This window comes from Aethalodelphis obliquidens, unplaced genomic scaffold (assembly GCF_003676395.1).
Source record: "Aethalodelphis obliquidens isolate GAN/ISIS:26980383/991018 unplaced genomic scaffold, ASM367639v1 scaffold61, whole genome shotgun sequence".
NCBI lineage: Eukaryota > Metazoa > Chordata > Mammalia > Artiodactyla > Delphinidae > Aethalodelphis > Aethalodelphis obliquidens.
The window spans coordinates 3,930,741-3,950,074 of NW_020838005.1; the positions used below are offsets into that span (position 1 = coordinate 3,930,741).

The 19,334-nt window shown below is 51.4% G+C and overlaps 1 protein-coding gene across 1 annotated transcript in view; it reads left to right on the plus strand.

Moving 5' to 3' along the window:
• The window catches only part of LOC113610122 (L-gulonolactone oxidase), a 31,960-nt gene extending 13,878 nt beyond the window's left edge, over window positions 1–18,082 (plus strand). The window contains exons 6-12 of the mRNA XM_027087947.1: window positions 1,276–1,461; window positions 9,254–9,361; window positions 10,199–10,275; window positions 13,918–14,067; window positions 14,918–15,082; window positions 16,558–16,648; window positions 17,300–18,082. Coding sequence (XP_026943748.1) covers window positions 1,276–1,461; window positions 9,254–9,361; window positions 10,199–10,275; window positions 13,918–14,067; window positions 14,918–15,082; window positions 16,558–16,648; window positions 17,300–17,428 — 906 coding nt within the window. The 3' untranslated portion in view covers window positions 17,429–18,082. The remainder of the gene's footprint in view (window positions 1–1,275; window positions 1,462–9,253; window positions 9,362–10,198; window positions 10,276–13,917; window positions 14,068–14,917; window positions 15,083–16,557; window positions 16,649–17,299) is intronic.
• The last annotated feature ends 1,252 nt before the right edge of the window (window positions 18,083–19,334 follow it).

Genomic DNA, 19,334 nt, shown 5'->3' on the forward strand with positions numbered 1-19,334 from the left:
GGAACAGAGAGGTTAAGTCACATGCCCAAGGTCACACAGCTGGTGAACCACTGTCCACCTTTATTGTGACTGGACCCGGCTGCAGTGTTTCACTGGCAGCTCTCATGCTCTGCCCTGGATCTCAGACAAAGTCTGATTTTTTTTTTTTTTTTTTTGCGGTACACGGGCCTCTCACTGTTGTGGCCTCTCCCGTTGTGGAGCACAGGCTCCGGACGCACAGGCTCAGTGGCCATGGCTCACGGGCCCAGCTGCTCCGCGGCATGTGGGATCTTCCCGGACCGGGGCACGAACCTGCGTCCCCTGCATTGGCAGGCAGACTCTCAACCACTGCGCCACCAGGGAAGCCCCAAAGTCTGATTTTTATAAAAATCATTCTGACGCCCTCACTCCCACAGAGGGCCACCGTGCCCCATTTCTGCCAATGTCTCCTCTTTCGTCTTGGTTGCTGTTAATTAGAATTAGTTCAGCTGTATCTGTTCTCTCACCCTGAGCACCCAGCCACCAACTGCACACGTCGAAAGCAATTTGCATCCAAACGAGCAGGTAGCAGAGTGTGGAAAAGTACTTCCACAGGCAATGCAAGAGGATTCCTCTGGAAATGGGGGCCAAGGGCAAGGACACTGACGATAACCGCCTGTCTTCAACTGCGCAGCCCACTCTTTGCAGAGACCAGAGGTTTCCAGTTGTGTGTGGCCAAGTAGGGGAATCTAGTTCCTGAGGCAAGTGAGAGGTCCCCGAAAGAGAAGATGGACTCGAGTCAGTGCCCAGGGGGGCAGCAGAGCCTGCAGGGGACCCTGGTCCCCGGGCTGCATGTTGGGACAGCAGGGCCGGCTCTCCCCCGGATGCACACACATCCTCCCTTTGCCTTCACAAGCCCCCTGTACCCAGGGCCTCAGGGCTCTTTGGAGCCTGTGTCATCTTAGACTTCTTCCGGGCAGAGGACAAGCTCGCTGCATCCCGAGTGTGAAGTCCACAGAATGACCAAGGCAGTGGTGGGAGGACAAGCCACTGGGGTCCCGCGGAACCACATCGGCTGAGGGCCGATGCCACCCAGACACAGCCTCCTTCTCCCCATTTCCCCTTCCTCCCTCCCCCAAGACTGAGGCTCCCTCAGGCTGTGACTGGAGACCCAGCTGGGAAAGTTCCCTGTGACCAGATGACGGCGGGCTTCTGGGACTAGGAGACACCTGGCCTCACTTCCAAGGACAAACGGGGAAGTGAGGGCATCATGCAAAGTCTAGGGGTTCTGAAATGTGGCTCTTCTCCCACTTCCAGGTGGTGGCACTGACCCTCCTGACGGCCGACGGGACCATTCTCTTGTGCTCTGAGTCCAGCAACGCAGAGGTGTTCCAGGCGGCACGGGTGCACCTGGGCAGCCTTGGAGTCGTCCTCACCATCACCCTGCAGTGCGTGCCCCAGTTCTACTTGCAGGAGACTTCCTTTCCCTCAACCTTGACAGAGGTACTGTCTCTCCTTCATCACCGCTCAGCCTCAGAAAATAAATGGAGGGCATTAGTAAGTCATGCACCACTGAGAGCCCCCGCGGCTCTGTAGGCCCCCTGCATGGGGCAGTGGGCTGACCTCACCAGACCTTCGTTGGCCCTACGTTACTGTAGCAGTATCCCTTTGTGAGCAGGTCAGGGGAGCTCAGAGGAACTGGATGATGGGGGGCAGAAAGGATAGCTTCTGATTGATAGCAGTGTTTTTTTGAATGAATGAAAACCCATGTTGGTTAGCTGGCTGGCTGGCTGGATGAATGGATACATGGATGGATGATGGATGGATGGATGGATGACGGATGGATGAATGAATGGATACATGGATGGATGATGGATGGATGGATGCATGAATGAATGGATGGATAAATGGATACATGGATGGATGATGGATGGATGCATGCATGAATGAATGGATGGATAAATGGATACATGGATGGATGCATGAATGAATGGATGGATAAATGGATACGTGGATGGATGCATGAATGAATGGATGAATGAATGGATACATGGATGATGAATGAATGGATACATGGATGGATGATGGATGGATGGATGCATGAATGAATGGATGAGTGAATGGATACATGGATGGATGATGAATGAATGGGTACATGGATGGATGATGGATGGACAGATGCATGAATGAATGGATGAATGAATGGATACATGGATGGATGATGAATGAATGGGTACATGGATRGATGATGGATGGATGGATGCATGAATGAATGGATGCATGAATGGATGGATGGATGAATGGATTATGGATGGATGGATGGATGACGGATGGATGGATGAATGAGATGAATGACTGGATGGATGGATGGGTAGCATGGAGTAGGCCTGAAATGCCTGGCAAGCATGGACCTATCCCTGGTAATCACTGATTATCCCTGGTAATCACTAAGCTATAGGACTCAAATCTATGGTTCCAACTTCCTTGGCATTTGAGTTCCTCCATAATCACCTCACCATTCAATACAGGTAGACCCTGTATTGCAGATGGAGTTGGCAGTGATGCAAGCACTACTGGCCCCACATGGTTATGGTGGGATTGGGGACCACATTGACCTGGCCTTGAACGCTGGCAGTACCACTTCCACGCTGTGACCCTGAGCCAGCCACTGAACCTTGCTGAGCCTCAGTTTCCTCATCTAAAAGCAAAGTAAATCATGTCTACCTTAGAGTATTGAGTCTGAGGATTAAATCAGATAACACCTGCAAAGAGTCTAGTTCAGTATTAAAACGTGTTCCCCATGGTACCTAGTCAGTGACAAATGGAAGATATTGTTACCTAGAATCTGGTCTAAAAATCCTTACCACTGGAATTTCTAATACATTAAACCTCAAGGCAAAGGATTTAGATCCACAAGGCCCTTTACTCAGAGGCATGGTGTTTGGTGAAACTTTAACCCCAGAAACTTTAATCCCAGTTGGTGGCTGAGAAAGTGATTCTGGGGATGCCTGTAGGGGACGCAGCATTGATCCCTAGAATATCAATGCTGAGCCTGCGTGGACCAGTATTGGCAAATGAGCTGCCTGATGCTTTGGCCCCAGAAGGAATTGCTTGGCAGTGACGAAGCATGGCTAAGCCAGGGAGCCCCATGCGGGTGGGGCTGGTCCATGTGACTGCTTGGAACCACCCCGGGCTCTGAGCTCTTGGGGGCCACCTCCAGTCTGCCTCCCCAGACCAGCGTTAAGGGGCAGATCTAGGCCTCTTTTTCACTCCAAGCAGGCCCTAGCTTCAAATATAGTCCCATTCTGAGGATGAGGACTTCAATATATGAATTTGGGGTAGATGCGTTTCAGCCCAAAGCAGAGATCAACAACCCCCTGGGCGGTTGACCATGGCAGTGGATGAGACCACCCACGGAGAGAGCGTCTGGGGGAGGAGACAAGGGAGCCTTAGTACTTAGTGTCCGGGACAGAGCAGCCAGGAGTCCAACGCTGTGGGCAATCAGGGATCAACACGAGGGTCTGGTCTTCAGGAGGCGTTGCTGACCTCGGTGAGAAAGGTCTCAGTGGAGCAGTGGACAGGTTAAAGCGTGGGTGGGCATCTCAGGCAAAGAAGGGAGCTGGGCAGAGACCCCCTTCAACCAGAAAGGGGCTCTAACGTGCTTAGTTGTTGAATCTATTTTCCTGCCTCTCACTTAGGTCAGAACTTGTTCATTTCGAAGCTGAATACTTTGACCCAGAGATAAAGAGATTGCTTCTTTTTTGCAAGTAGGACTGGCCCCCGGGCGCACACACACACACAGAGTTACACAACAATAACACTCAACGAGTATATTGTAAGGGCTCTGGGGAAGCAGGCAGGGCCCCAAGCCTGACTGTGCAGCTCAGTCTGTGTGACCTTGACCAAGTCCTTCAAACTTCTGAAGCCCCGGTTTCTTTGTCTTTTAAAAGTGGGGTCAGATTAGGTGAACCCCGAGGTCCTTTTCAGTGCGGACGTTCTGTAAACAGTGCGACACTTCAATACAAAACTGTGCCCGCACCTCGTCACCCAGCCCTGGAGACAGAGGGTCCTCTCTTACGTTATTCTTTCTTTCCCCTGGAGCATCTGGTGACGTTCTCGGCCCTTATCCCCAAGGAGGGGCATGAACCCTGGTGGGAAGGCCCCGTCCTTCCCCTGGGACCCCAGCCCATCCTGCAAGGCCTCCAGGGGCTAGACCCTGCTCTTCCCCTTCTTCCACGAGTCAGCAGATCCCCCGTGGATTCTCTCCCTACCCACTAGCGGCTCCTGCTGCTATGCCGCCCCGCGCCCTACACCCAGCTTAGGTCTCTGTCGGGCCCGGCATCAGCATATGCAGGACGCTCACGGACAGCCTTCCCTGCCCCCAGTCGCCGGCCACAGATAAGGACTGCACAGAGGGTGGGTGGCATTTACAGCCCTGGCATTTACTGCCGGCAGTATGTACAGTCAATCGGCCCACATTCAGTTCACTTTTGCCCTCTCTCCACTCAGAGCAGTCTTTAAGGGGCCCCTTCAAGGGGCTGGGAATGCTTGGGAAGAAGTGTAAGATGGAGGTGGGATCCAAGACCCAGGCTGCTTCCGTATAAGAGGAAACAGCCCATAGAGGAAGGAAGGAGGACCAATCGGAGAACCGTCACTAGACCAGTTGTTCCTCACTCTTGAGTTGCATGGAGGTTTTCCTTCTAATCCAAAAGGAAAAATAACGGGGCCTCACTTCCAGGAGCACGCAGGTTCCTGAGAACCGATAGGAAGACAGTAAACCTTCCTGGGTTCATACGTTGACATCGGCTCCCAGTTTCTTGCCATTCAGGTGTCTAGGAAGCTGTCCCACCTCCCCTGGGGCTGCAGACCACGCTGCCCCGAGCGTTTGCCTCTAAGTAGCAGCTGCTCCGAGATGCACACAGCCCCCCAGCCTCACGTCCCCTCTAGACGAGGGTGGGCTCCCTGATGGCCAAGCCCTCCAGGTGGGCTGGCCGTGAGCCACAGGAGGGCACTGGAGGAGAGGACCGGAAGCCAGGACAAAGGACTGTGATGATGGCTTCCTGCATGTAAAGGCGGGTTTGAAGATTCAGCTTCTCGGCCACTTTTCCTTCCCTTGTGTGTCTTTCCTTTCCTATTCCCTTCCTCCCATCCAGCACGTGTATCTATCCTGGGGCTTCCAGCCTGAGCTCTGGAAGAGTCCCAGGAAAGCTACCACGAGGGTGCAGTGTAGAGCCTGTGACACCTCTCTGAGTCAGACCGCCCTCTCCACTGACCCGCTGTGACTTTGCACAGTTCCTCCCTCCCGCAGCCCCAGCTTGGATTCCTCACCGATACAGTAGGGATAGGAGCACCACTGTCCCCACGGGGTTGCTGTCAGGACTCAAGGACACACAGCACTTGAGTCCACTGCCCTTTATAGCCTCCGAGAGAGGGACCCTCAGTCCGTCCTCTCTCTGGCTTTATTGGAAGAGAATACTACCTACTGATCCCTGCTCTGTGGGTAGATTCTAGACTCTGAACCTAACACTCCACTTTCCAGGCCACACATGCTGGTTGCCCTGATTTGCTCAGGAGCCTCTTACCATTTGTTTTCCCTCCTCCTTCCTGCTTGGTGGTCAGTTTCTGGAGAGCAGGGATGTTATCTGAGGTCTTTTTACCTCCCCAGGGTCCACAAAATACAGACCTCAATACCAGGTAACTCAAGGTCAGTGGGTCAAGAATTTATTGAAAATCCATCCCTTTCTGGGATTTTCCGCATCTCCTCCCACCCATGCCGTGTGTGGTCCACCTCAGGTGCAATTCCGTGCTTCCCGTGACTGATGTGCTTAACTACATCTCAACACGGTTTCTGAAGTTTGCTCAAAGCCATATGAGGGGAAGGGGGAGTTCGGAATCAGTGCTTCTGGGCAGTGAGGCCAAGAAAAGGGCAGCCTTCATGGCTTTTTATGACAGTCTCAGCATTTCTGACTCTTTGCAGTCTGATTGGTATGAAATCACAGCCCATGAGAAGACATGAGGATTTTGGAAATAGCTGTCAGCCTTTTGCCCTTTATGCCATGCAAACCATAATGAGATGTGAGGGGTACTGCTGGCTGCCTGCATCACCCGCTCCCGCTACGCTCTGGGAAGCAGGTTTGGTCCCAGGGACACACCAGCCTTGTCAGCAGCATCCCAGTGCCTGCCACTATCTTGGGTGGTCGTTCGCTGATGACTGGGTAACCCCCAGCCATGGGACATGGAGCTCTCAGCTTCTGCTCTTGAGCCTGGTAACCAGGTCCCAAGAACCAACTCAGTAGTGGCACTAATTTGGGGGGAATGAATCCTCTAGAACCCTTCATGCCAATAACATGCCAAGGAAGACTTCCTCTGGGGCCCAAACCCCTTTGGTGGTGCTCCCAGGAACCACAGGTCAGACCGAGGAAATCCATGATCCTAGGGACCCTCCTCCTCCAGATAGGATTGTTTGTAGGCCCTGAAGGGAGAGAGTTAAGCTCACAATGGGATGGGCCTTGGATGGGCTCCAGCCTTCAGCCACCACTCCACGCTAAGTTAGGGAGCACAGAGGGTACAGAGCTGGAGCGTGCATGGTGCATGCCTCCAGGAACTTAGAGTTTAGTGTCAGGGAAAAAGATATGCCTTGTCCCTCTAATTCAGGGAGGAAAAGAAACGACAGAGGTCAGGAGAGAGGCACAAAATGTGATGTGACAGTGGCTCTCATCACTCCATTCGGGGTGGAAATCTGGGCACGCATCTCTCAGTCACCAGAGCTGAGAAAGGGGCACCACTACATTTACTGCTAAGATTCTGGGCAATATAGGGTGGCCTTGGATGCTGGTACACGAGGAAATGGGGGATTTTCTGCTCTCTCGTGTCCTAGCCCCATCCTCCATCCAAGCCCCAGACTGTGTTCCCTGCTCTCCCAGGAGAAAATCAGCTCTGCCCGGAGGTGATGGGTCAGGGGTCCACCACCCAGTCAGGAGGGAAGTGATAGTAACAGGGTTCTGGAGTTTCTTCCTGAACTTTCCCCAGGTCTATAGCCCAGCAGAAAAGGCCCTCCTCTTCAAATAAGGAATCATAGGGCCCTCCCGCATTTATTGTGTCCAAGGAGCTACGCTAGCAGCTCTAGCGCAAGGGGTTGGGAAACTACGGCCTGCAGAGAAGAGCTGGCTTACTGCCTGCTTTTGTAAATAAAGTTTTATTGGCACACAGCCACGCTCCTTGTTAATGTATCCTCTGTGGCTGCTTTCACGCTACCATGGTAGAGTTGTGTAGCTGGAACAGAGACGATAAAGCCTAAAATATTTACTATCTGGCCCTTTACAGAAAGAAAATTTGCTGATCTCTGCCCTCGGGGAGAAACTAAATATGAATGAAATCGTCACTGACCTATAGGAGACGCTTGATGAATTTCAGAGACAGATGTATGCTTCAATACCTGTAATATACTTCTGGGATGGATGTGATATAAATAGAAACTGCTTAGAATGGAAGGAGAGAGCTTTGGGGCGGGGGGCGGGGGGGATTTACATGGAGCTTTAAAATTACAATACATCTCAGTTCAGATCCCACACTTTCCAGGTGCTCCACTGTCACTCGTGGCCAGTGGTGAAGGTACCGGACAGTGTCTGTAGAAGGAGGCTTCTTAGTCCTGAACTGTTTGGGCTCGATTCTGTAGGAAATGGAGCGCTGCTGGGGATTTTTGAGCTGTGTTTTGGGATGCTTCCCTGTGACATTGTCTGGAGAGATGAAAAATGGAGCAAATTATGAGGCTAGTGCGAGAGGGCCGGTGAGAGCGAAGAAGGCAGCTAAGTCAGCCACCGTCCTTGGCAGCAGGAGCGGATTATAGGGAAGACTGGAGAGACACGTGCGGAGATGCAATAGGGTGACCGGCAGCCTGGGCCTGGCATGGGCCGGGGGAGGTTTAGCATGGCAGCTGGGTCACTGGAAGGCAACCCATTCCTGTATCCCCCAGGCCCCATCAAGCATCGGTTAACAAGTTAGGGGGCCTCCCTGAAGTGACGACAAGGATCCAGAATTCTAAAGTTCCCCCACTGCTCCCAGATGCTCCAAACTGAAGTTTTAGGTGGGCTCACCTCAGCGCTTCACCTTGGCTTCACCTCCCTTCCTGATCAGATGTGGAAATCACAAGCTGTGTTTAACGGCTTATAAACTGCTTTCACATCCATCAACTCCCTTGGTCCTCACAACAGTCAAGGAAGGAAGGGAGGGAGGGAGGGAGGGAGGAAGGAAGGAAGGAAGGGACGGAGGGAGGGAGGGAGGAAGGAAGGAAGGAAGGAAGGAAGGAAGGAAAACTATTAAGGTCTTGGTTCTACAGATGAAGACACGCTGCCCAGAGGCCTCAGAGGGCTTCCTGAGGCTCACAGCTGAGAACTCGGGGGGTGGGGAATAGGCCCGGGGCCCTAAATGTGTGGCAGCATTGCTCACATTCAGAAACAAGACTCTCCACTGGGCACAGGCCACGTGACAGGCACTCGACTCGGAAGCTTCAGCATAGGTTATTTCATTTCATCTGCACAAGTGCCCACATGTTATTGGTGGGAAAACCAAGGCTCAGGGGATGGGGTTCCTGCAAGGTCGTGCAGCTGCGGAGCCAGGACTTGAATCCAGAGCTTACTCCAAGACCACTGCTCCTCCCCTCCCTCCCGGCTGCCTGTCAAACCCCAAATCTGTCTCTGCTTTGGCTCAGAACTTGTCCTGTATCAGCTTGATGGATGTCAAGGAGACATGATTTGCTCTGCGACGTTATTTCCACGTGTGCAAACGATGAGCCGTATTCGAGCAAGGCTCTCCTGTCCATTCCATTGAGGGCCCCCGACATGTCAGGCCTTGTGGGGATGAGCGACGATGACAATGACAATGTAACAGTAGCAGCAGCAGCAGCCTGTACCTGTACAGGGCTCGCCAAGCTTGTGACACCGTTTTAAGCACTTTCTAAGCATGAATGCATTTAATCTTCATAACAATCCTGACATGGGTACTGTTATTAATCCCACTTTACAGATAAGGAAACTGAGGCACTTGCCCAAACTTTAGATAGTAATTACTCAAGCCAGAACAAATGAGAGGTCATTTTTGTCCTCTAAGTTACTAAAGGAAGTCCACCTGTAAGTGGGTATTGTTAACGTCCAGCATCTTATAAGACACATTCTGTGCTATTTAGCAATGTTAGGACAAGTTCAGGTATTTTCTTTTGATGGTGGGCTCTGGCTCCCAGCATCCCCACCGTCGTCCTGTGACCAATATAATCTCTGCTCCTCCCTCCTGCCTCGGACAGGTTCTTGACAACCTGGACAGCCACCTGAAAAAATCCGAATACTTCCGCTTCCTCTGGTTCCCGCACAGCGAGAACGTCAGCGTCATCTACCAGGACCACACCAACAAGGTAGCCGGGGCATCTTCCGCTCCTCACACACAGCCCGCCATTCCCACACGTCCCCCCCCCCCCCCCCCCCCCGCCCCCCGGGCGCCCGACGCCCGTTACCGTGCTGATGAGCCGTGAGAGGTAAGAGGAAAAGCCAGGGTGAGCATCACTGAGCCTGAGGAGAGAAGCACAAAAGGCCAGAGGGTGGAAGGAAGAAGGAAGGTGGGCCCAGTAAGGGTCCATGTGTCTGCGGGGAGGGATGCGGAGGGGTGAGGTCAAGAGACAATCTAGATGTGGGGCAGGGGAACAGGGGACAGAGGTGTGGGCAGGACAGGATAGGCTGAGTCCTAGGAAGCTGGGCTAGACCTCAGAAGCCAGCTAATACATCCCACCTTCCCTCTAGCACCCCCATCTTTCCCACCCCCAGCCGTGCAGGTGAAGAAACCCTTGGTTTTGTCTCCCCACCGTGACCTTCTCAGCAGAAGGAAACAAAACCATCACTTAGGATGATGTTGATTGAACAAGTCAGGCAAAAGCCAGGACACCTACTGTGTGTAAGGGGCTGGCGTAGGGCTCATAAGGGATGATTGCTGGACACCCGGCCCGTGGGCTCTGAAGAGGAGGGACAGATGCACAGCTTTGTCGTGTGCAAAATACACGAATACCTGAACATATCAAAAAGCATGAAACCGAGGGGATAGGGCATGGGAATCAGCGGTAGGAGGTGAGGCGTTCAATCATCCTGGCAGGTGGGTCACCCTTCCCCCAGGACACACACACAGCCTCTCCTGGGACACATCTCCTTCTAAGGAGACACTCAGCTCTGGCCCCAAACTGACCACAAATTCTGCTTCCCAGCCTCCTTCCTCTTCGGCCAACTGGTTTTGGGACTATGCTGTTGGATTCTATTTACTGGAGTTCCTGCTCTGGATCAGGTAGGAATGCAAGTGTCTCTTTTCCCAGCACCTGCCATATACTGTTGCAGATGTGGTCCATCAGAACAACAACATCCTACCTAGTTGTGCAAACTGGGTCTGTCTCCTGGGTCCAGAGCAGGGGTTTTCAACCCTGGGGAGCTTTTTAAAAAATACCAGTGCCCAAGCCTCACTCCCTGGCTCACAGGTGTCGTGAAGCTTCGTATTGTCCTGTTTCTTACCTCCTTCCCAGCCTGAAGTCTGTGCTCAGGCTCAGGCCCCATGTCTGCCACCAAACACGTAACTATGAGTGATGGGGAAGGTTTTCTGGGGCCTTGAGTGGTGACTCTGTATCCAGCCAAGACATGGAATGGCATCAGATAAAGATTTTTGAAATGTTTCATACATGGAAATAATATAGGCAACACAAATTTAAAATATAAAGACTAATATAGTAAGCACCCACATCTTGTTGTTGCTACCGTATTAAGAAGTGAGACAACACTAGTAAAATTGGAGTCCTCTTGGTGGAACTCCCAGATCACAGTATCTCCCCCAAAAGGTAAACCACCCCCCCAAACTTTATGCTTATCATTCTCTTGCTTTTATTGATACTGTAGTTTTCTGAACCCTGAAAGAAAAAATTGGTAATTCAGCTTTGATAGTGATATTTTTCCATGTTGATATGAATAGCCGTAATTATTCATTTTTCACCGTACGCATTTACCACAATGTATGTATCCATGCTCTTGTTGGTGGATATTTGGGTTGTCTCCAGGAATTTTTTTGTCCATTACAAACAACGTTCCTGTGAGCATTCTGGAAATTTGCTTCTGATGTCTTGAGTATATAATCATGAGTGGCATTCCTGGGTCACCAAGTATAAGCATCTTTAGTTTTATAAGATCAAGTTGTTCTCCTAAGTAGTAATACCAAGTTAACTGCCAAGCACTGTAAGATTCTCTGTCCTCCATAAGCTGGACAAAATTGGACCTGTCAGGCTTTTAAATTTTTGTGTGCTCTGTGTTAAATGGTACCTCATTATGGTTTTTAATTCTTATTTCCCTGATTATTAATAAGGCTGCCCAGCTTTTCAGTTTATTGGTCTTCAGATTTCTCTTCTGTGAGGTGCCCATTTACGCACTTTGTTCTTTTAAAAAATTGGCTTGTTTTTTTCTTAGTGTTTTGTACGGCTTTTTTTACATGTATCTTGAGCACCAGTCCTTTGCTGGTTATGTGTGTTGCATCACCTTCTCCCTGTTGGTGTCTTATCTTTCACTTTCATGGTGTTTTATGATGTGTAGCTGTATTTAATTTTATCAAATGTAGCCATCTAGTCTTTTATCTTGAGGATTTTGGTGTCTTTTTAAAGACGGTGAGTCCAACCTAGAGGCCATCGCTCCATCAGATAACGGATCGGGAGTGAGAGTGGAAAATGCCCAGCCAGCTTCTCTCCCCTTCCATCACAGCAGCCTGGCAGCTTTATGTGCTTGTGTCTGTGGAGTCTGGGCCCAGGGAGCATCTAAATAAATTGGGCTGTAAATCACAGTTGGCACATCCCAGCCAGGGCGGATGCTCCGAGGGAGCTCCGTGACCTCTGAGCACAGCCCATGTGGCCCCCCTTTTCATGTCTTCTGGAAACTGCATCCACTCAGCCTCATCCCTGCAGCTCTGGGCCTCTCGCTGAACTATGTGCCCAAGGATGCGGGAATGAAAACTAACATAATGGATTGGGTACCTGGTGACTTAATGGCTGCTTTGCAATCAGACTCACTGTAGCCCCATGAGGGCAGGGATGCTGTCTGTCCTGTCACTGTCAATCTTCAGAGCCCCAGAGAACGCCTGGCACCTAGGGGAGGCTCATAGTATTTGTGTAGGAAATGCTAATGAAAAGCTTGGTCTCTGTCCTTGAGGTGTTCAGTAGCGGTCAACTGTAGGGGTGATGGTGTTGGCCCTGGCTGACCAGGACAGAGAGACAGGCTTTCTCGGGAACAGATCCCTGGAGGGTCAGCCAGGACCAGGGCCAAGCTCAGCTCCTGTGCTGAGAACAGCCTGGTGCCCTGGGGCCGGTGGGAGCTGCCCCATGGCCGTGCTGGCCTGGGACACCAGAGAGCATCTGCCTTGAGAGAGACAGCATTCTCCTCCCCTTCCAACCCCTGCAGCGTGTACCCTTCACCCTCCCAACCCCTGCAGGAGAAGGAGAAGCAAGGAGAAGGCTGATTTTGCTTTCTTGGCTTCCCAACACATCTACAGTGAAAATTGATTTCTTTTATAAAGACAAAAAAAATGAACTTTAATCTGTGTGTGTGTGTAAGTATACATTTGGAAGAATGTGACTTGGTGAATGAGTTTCCCAGAGCAGAAAGCCAGATGACAGCTCCTTCGGGGCCCAAGAAGCGCAGAGCCTTCCCTTTGCAATTCCTTGGGCAGCTCATTTCCAAACACAAGAATCCATAAGCCCAGCCCCCATGCTAGGCCACTGGCCCCCACTGGCCGCTTACAGCAATCAAGTCCTCCCAGGATGGCCAGGTGTGGAAGGAGGGTGAATTACTACAGTCCTGATGGAAATTAAACTGGCAGCAACCTGCTGAAATCAAAACTCTGCCTGCCCTTTGCCCCAACAATCTGGTAAGGATATAAGTACAAAGACCTTTGTGATGGTGTGGCATGTGGTGGTACTACACCGAAAATGACAGGTTTGGGCGAGGACGTGGAGAAATTGGACCCTTTTGCGCTGTTGGTGGGAATGTAAAATGGTGTAACCGCTGGGGAAAACAGTATGGAGGTTTCTCAAAAACTTAAAAATAGAATTTCCATATGACCCAGCAATTCCACTTCTGAGGATATATCAGAAAGAACTGAAAGCACGATTTCAAAGTGATAGTTGCACACTTGTGCTCACAGCAGCATTATTGCAACAGCCAAAGGGTGGAAGCAACACAGGTATCCGATGGATGACTGGATAAACAAGATGGGGTATGTCCATATACCGGAATACGATCCAGCCTTAAAAAGGGAGGAAATCCTGACACATGCTACAATGTGGATGAATCTTGAAAACATTATGCTAAGTGAAATAAGCCAGACACATAAAAGGACAAATGTTGTGTGATTCCACTTTTATGAGGCACCCAGAGTAGTCGAATTCATCGAGACAGGAAGTAGAATGGGGGTTGCCAGGGGCTGGAGGGAGGGCGCAATGGGGAGCTGTTGTTTAGTGGGGACAGAGCTTCAGTTTTGCAAGATTCTGGAGATGCACCACACAGCGATGTGAATATACTTAACACTACTGAACTGTACACTTAAACAATGGTTAAGGTGGTAAATTTTATGTTACGTGTTTTTTTTTTTTTAATCACAGTTTGGGTTTTTCACCAAACCCAAACCCTGAAAATAACCTAGTCATTAAAGGGGAAGAGAGGGATAAAATGTGAGATAAAATCCATAACTGGATCACGGGGCAGCCATGGAGAGAGTGATGGAGGGGCGATATTCACATTCCCTGGAGGGATTTCCAGGCTGTAGGTAAGCGTACGTGGCAGAGTATGTGGAGAATGAAGTCCTGGTTTGTAAAGGACTCGGCCCGGCGCCCAGCAAACAGCCGGCGCTCACTCACTGCTGGATAATACGATGATCACAGGCCCCTCTGCCCTGCCCCCCCAGCACCTTCCTCCCAGGCCTCGTGGGCTGGATCAACCGCTTTTTCTTCTGGCTCCTGTTCAATGGGAAGAAGGAAAACTGCAACCGCAGCCACAAGATCTTCACCTACGAGTGCCGCTTCAAGCAACACGTGCAGGACTGGGCCATCCCCAGGTAGGGGCTGTGTGGGCCAGCCTGCGGGTGGGTCGGCAACAAACAGATTCCCTTGGGATCTGCCCTAGCACGTACACTGCCAACCAGGCTCCCCGTTCTACCTGTTATTAGTGGGGGGCAAACTGGAGGCTCTGAATCCCCATCCGGTGCCCTTGCACCATTGTGACTCTCAGGGAGACCAGCCAGGGGATCCCCTCCGCTTTCCCCATCAGCTCCTCTCCAGCCATGCAGCCGGGTAGCAGCAGGCTGGCCAGCATCTGATTTTTCTGAAAGACTGTCGCCTGCATTGTCCCTCGGTCGGCAGAGTCCATGGAGCAGGCTGGGGGCCGGTACTCTGCATCTCAGTCCTGAGGGACACACCCCCCTCGGGACTGAGGCTAGGTCTGTAGCCCAGATCACTGCAGCTTTCTCTCTGAATTGCCCCTCTTTGTCCCTCTCCAAGAAAAGGTGGGGGCGGGGGTTGGTGCCCAGGGCTTAAGGGATGCCTCTGTTACCATGTTCAGGGGCTGAGACCACCACACTCTTGGGGAAGGACTATTAGAAAAAGTAGAAGTCTTGGAATCGGAGTGACCTGACTCTGTCTGAAGAAGAGGAGGCCGGGGCATGGGACAGCTGTGGTCAGAGACCCAAGGGGAGCCCCCGATTGGGGGGGGGCCCTGGGATCTGAGCTGGGAGCAGTTGGTAGGTCTCCTCTTCTGTGAGGAGGACTTTGAGAGCAGCCATGAGGAAGGGGCCTCCTGGGGACCGGGATCCCCGAGGCCCCCAAGGCTGGGAAGCCGTGCAGAGCCTCACGGGAGCTCAGGAGGCCCCTTCTTGAGGTCTGGGTTCCATCCCCCTGGGCCGAGTGCAGAGAGAAGACCAAGGAGGCCCTGCTGGAGCTGAAGGCCATGCTGGAGGCGCACCCCAAGGTGGTGGCCCACTACCCCGTGGAGGTGCGCTTCACCCGAGGGGACGACATCCTGCTGAGCCCCTGCTTCCAGCGCGACAGTTGCTACATGAACATCATCATGTACAGGTGAGCAGCTCGCGGAGGGGGCAGGGTGGGGCTGGGCTCCCTACCCCCACCCTGCCACCCTGCTTCGAAGGGACCCCTCTCCTTCCCCAGCTTTCAAGGCCAGTTCAAACGCCACCCTCTCCCGGGAGACTTCGCTGACCCTGGCTGCAGAAAATCGTCTTTCTCTCCTTCGAGTTCCTACGACCACCCTTTCTAGCCTATGTTATGTTAATGCAGTCATTAATATTAATGAATATGTAATATTAATGTTAACGTTAATATGCGTAGCTACTACTTGTGAAGCTGATATTACTGAATGACAAGTCTATGCTATCTCATGTGCCTGCCCTAGTCAGTGATTCCGAGAGCCTGGAACTGTGTCGAGAAGGATTCTGAGGCCGGGTTTCAGTTCAGCCAAAAAAAGAATCAGGCCTGGATGCATTTGCCCATCTTAACTGGCTCCACCAGGCCCTGTGCCGATACCTTAAGCTCACGACTGCGTTTTTTCCTGATTAGTTGCACAGTAATCTCTTGTATGAGGCTTATGGACGTGGACGGTTTAAGAAGCTCCTCTTTTCTAAAACTTCCTGCCTAAGACATGTCTTCCTTCCTTCCCATCCCCCATTGATAATAGCCCTTCTCTGACTTTGCAAAAGACATACTCTCTCCCAGCCTGAATCTTACTATGCTGTATTTCTCCAGCATGTAAAAAACCCCAAACTCAAGGGATCCCAAGGGACAATTCAAGAAGGCGCTGTCCTGGCGGGAGTCCCCGAAGCCAGAAGAGAGTTTCTGAAACACGTACTGAATGAGAGGCGGCTTATTTCATGTAGGGACAAACTTGCAGCCGGCCTCATCCACATCTGTCTGTCTATCTTATCCCTACCTGTGCATGTCAATTCAGAAGTGAGAAAGTTGCCATGGGGCTGCATCATAACATTTGAATTTTTTAAAGCTCTGACTTCGATTTTTTCTGTCAGTAAATCTGACTTTGCAGAACTGACCAACTAGGTTATATGGCCATGCTTTCCATACATCAATGAGGGGATTCTGATATAAATGTTTATTTTTAAGGTTTGTGTGTGTGTCTATGTGTATATATATATATATATCTCCTTAAAGTAATCTTTACATTAAATTTTTTTAATTTACATTTTAAAATATTTAGATTTAAAATTGAAATCTTCAAGCTACATGATATATAAATATACATACATATATGTGTGTGTGTGTGTGTGTGTGTGTATATATATATATATATATACATACACACACACAAATCTTTAAAATTATTTAAACTCATGACAACTTTCAGTGGCCAGTTAAAAAATATGCAAGAGGATGTAAACCTTTTCCAAATCCTTCTGAGCAGAAGCCCTCAAGGTGCTGGGTCACTGCTGTCCATGTCCTGAGGGCACAGGCAAGGTGCCTGGTAACAGTGGGTGGGACCGTGCAAAGCAGAGACAGGGCCTCACCTCCTTCTGCCCCCTCCCCAGGCCCTACGGCAAGGACGTGCCGCGGCTGGACTACTGGCTGGCCTACGAGACCATCATGAAGAAGGTGGGGGGCAGGCCCCACTGGGCCAAGGTAGGATGTTTCATGGGGGTTGTCAGCTGGGCAGCTGCTGTGAGCTGAGGCTTCCACCAGAGGGCGCCTCTCCTCCCAGTTGCCCTGCCTGCCCAAGGCTTAGATGTGGGGAAACTTGGGCTGAGCAAGTGACAGGAAGGAGGGCCCCCCACGACCCCAACCAGACCCATCTTCCCTCTGCATTCATGTTCCAACAGCCCAGTGACTAATTTTCTGAGTTTTCAGAAAACTTCCTCACCTTTCATTTTATTTAATTCTCATGGTAACCCTACGAGCAGGATGAGGCGGTGGGTCTATTTAACAGACAGGAAACTAGGGGTCTCTCAGAGGTGACGGGACTTACTTACTAATGAGCAGTTGAATTGGGGCCAGAGCCCTCTCCACTCACACACTGCCAGGTGGCAAAGGGAATGGGAAGTTTAATGCTGCATTTTAACACCTTCCTTCTTTACTTTCTAAGAACTTCCTCCCTCCTCTTTGGGTCTCTACATTATAGGTGCATGTGAATGAATGCGTGCACGTATGTGCTTGTGTGTGCCTGGGGGTAGCAGCGTCACACATGCAGGCATCCAGACGTGGGGGCCTGTTTGCAGCCCCGCTGCAATGGTGGTTCCAGGGAACGAGGCCTGTTGTATCTGGTTGCTTCCTCAGGCCCACAACTGCACCCGGAAGGACTTCGAGAAAATGTATCCTGCCTTTCCGAAGTTCTGTGCCATCCGAGAAAAGCTGGACCCCTCGGGGATGTTCCTGAATGCGTATCTGGAGAAGGTGTTCTACTGAAGCACAAACAGAAAACAAGTCGAGCCCACCCCATCCCATTCCCCAGGCCCACTTCCCATGACGTTGAAGGCTCAGCGTCCCTCCGGCCTGATGGGGAACAGACCTCTTCCCCCGGGCGCTCTGCCACGGTGCCCACAGCTGCTCTAACCCAGAGTAAGGAGTCTGGATCCGGGCAGCTCCCACTTCCCTCATCCTCACAGGAACCCCATGTAAGGAAGAGCACCAAATCCCCATTTACCTCTTCAGCCGCATCCTTTCAGCCCAAGCCTGCAATCACCACATCCTGTTTCCCAGAAGACAGAGAAGCCCCCAAATGTTCTGTGTCTAGGAGGTCAGGATTCAGCCTTTCACAGGTTCCATCCGCTGGTTGGGTGTCCGGAGCTCCAGGGATCCCTCGCCCACCCTTGCAGGGAGGGGTCCCCCTGGCATGTGTTTGGGCACAGAGGTCGTGTGTTCTGTGCTCTGCTTTCTTTCACTCTCGAGGGTCTTTTAGATGCTCAGGTGCGTGCCCCCTGCCCTGGGACTGCCCTCTTCCAGAGGGTCCACCTGTTCATCTGACCTTCCGTAGCCCGACCTACAGTGTGTCTATTCCAGGGGATGTTTGGGGAGTGGGACTCTCCTTGCCTTCTTTTTAATAAAGGCCAAGAGTTCATTCACTCTCTGCTCCCTCCTCTTCATCTCCAAGGTAATCCTTTGGGAGCAGGGGGCTCCCTGATTCCCCGACTGCCTTCCAGAGGTAACGGGTCTCGGACTTGCCTGGAAAATGCTCTTCATATCCCTCCTGCAAACTTAGTTTCAAGCTGTCTCTGACCTACCACACTTTGTGGCTATTCTTTCACCAGGCTCTTGTTGAACATCTACAAGGTGCCAAGTGCTTTGGGGGAATTAAAAGGACCTTAAGGGGCTTCCCTGGTGGTGCAGTGGTTAAGAATCCGCCTGCCAATGCAGGGGACACAGGTTCGAGCCCTGGTTCAGGAAGATCCCACATGCCTCGGAGCAACTGAGCCCATAAGCCACAAGTACTGAGCCCAAGTGCCACAGTTAACTGAACCCCACGCGCCTAGAGCCCATGCTCACAACAAGAGAAGCCACCACAGTGAGAAGCCCACGCACCACAACAAAGAGTAGCCCCGGCTCACTGCAACTAAAAGCCCGTGCGTGGCAACAAGGACCCAATGCAGCCAAAAATTAAATAACTAAATTTACTCTTTTAAAAAAAGAACCTTAAGACAACAGGTTCCTGGCATCCAGAAATGTATATTTTAATCATATGTTTCATAAGAGGTTAATACGCAGACTATATAGGAACTCCTCAACAACACAAAAACAAACAGCTGATCAAAAATGGACAAAGGGCACTGGTTGGGAGTCTGCCTGCCGATGCAGGGGACATGGGTTCGTGCCCCGGTCCGGGAGGATCCCACATGCCGCGGAGTGCCTAGGCCCGTGAGCCATGGCCGCTGGGCCTGCGCATCTGGAGCCTGTTGCCCTGCGGCCGGAGAGGCCACAGCGGTGAGAGGCCCACGTACCACAAAAAAAAAAAAAAAAGAAAATAGACAAACGGGCCTCCCTGGTGATGCAGTGGTTGACAATCTGCCTGCCAATGCAGGGGACACGGGTTCGAGCCTTGGTCTAGGAGGATCCCACATGCCGCAGAGCAACTGGCCCCGTGAGCCACAACTACTGAGCCTGCGCCTCTGGAGCCTGTGCTCCGCAACAAGAGAGGCCGCGACAGTGAGAGGCCCGCGCACCGCGATGAAGAGTGGCCCCCGCTCACCGCAACTAGAGAAAGCCCTCGCACAGAAACGAAGACCCAACACAGCCATAAATAAATAAATAAAATTTTTAAAAAAAGGCATATTCCTTTAAAAAAAAATGGACAAAGGACTTGAATACACATTTCTCC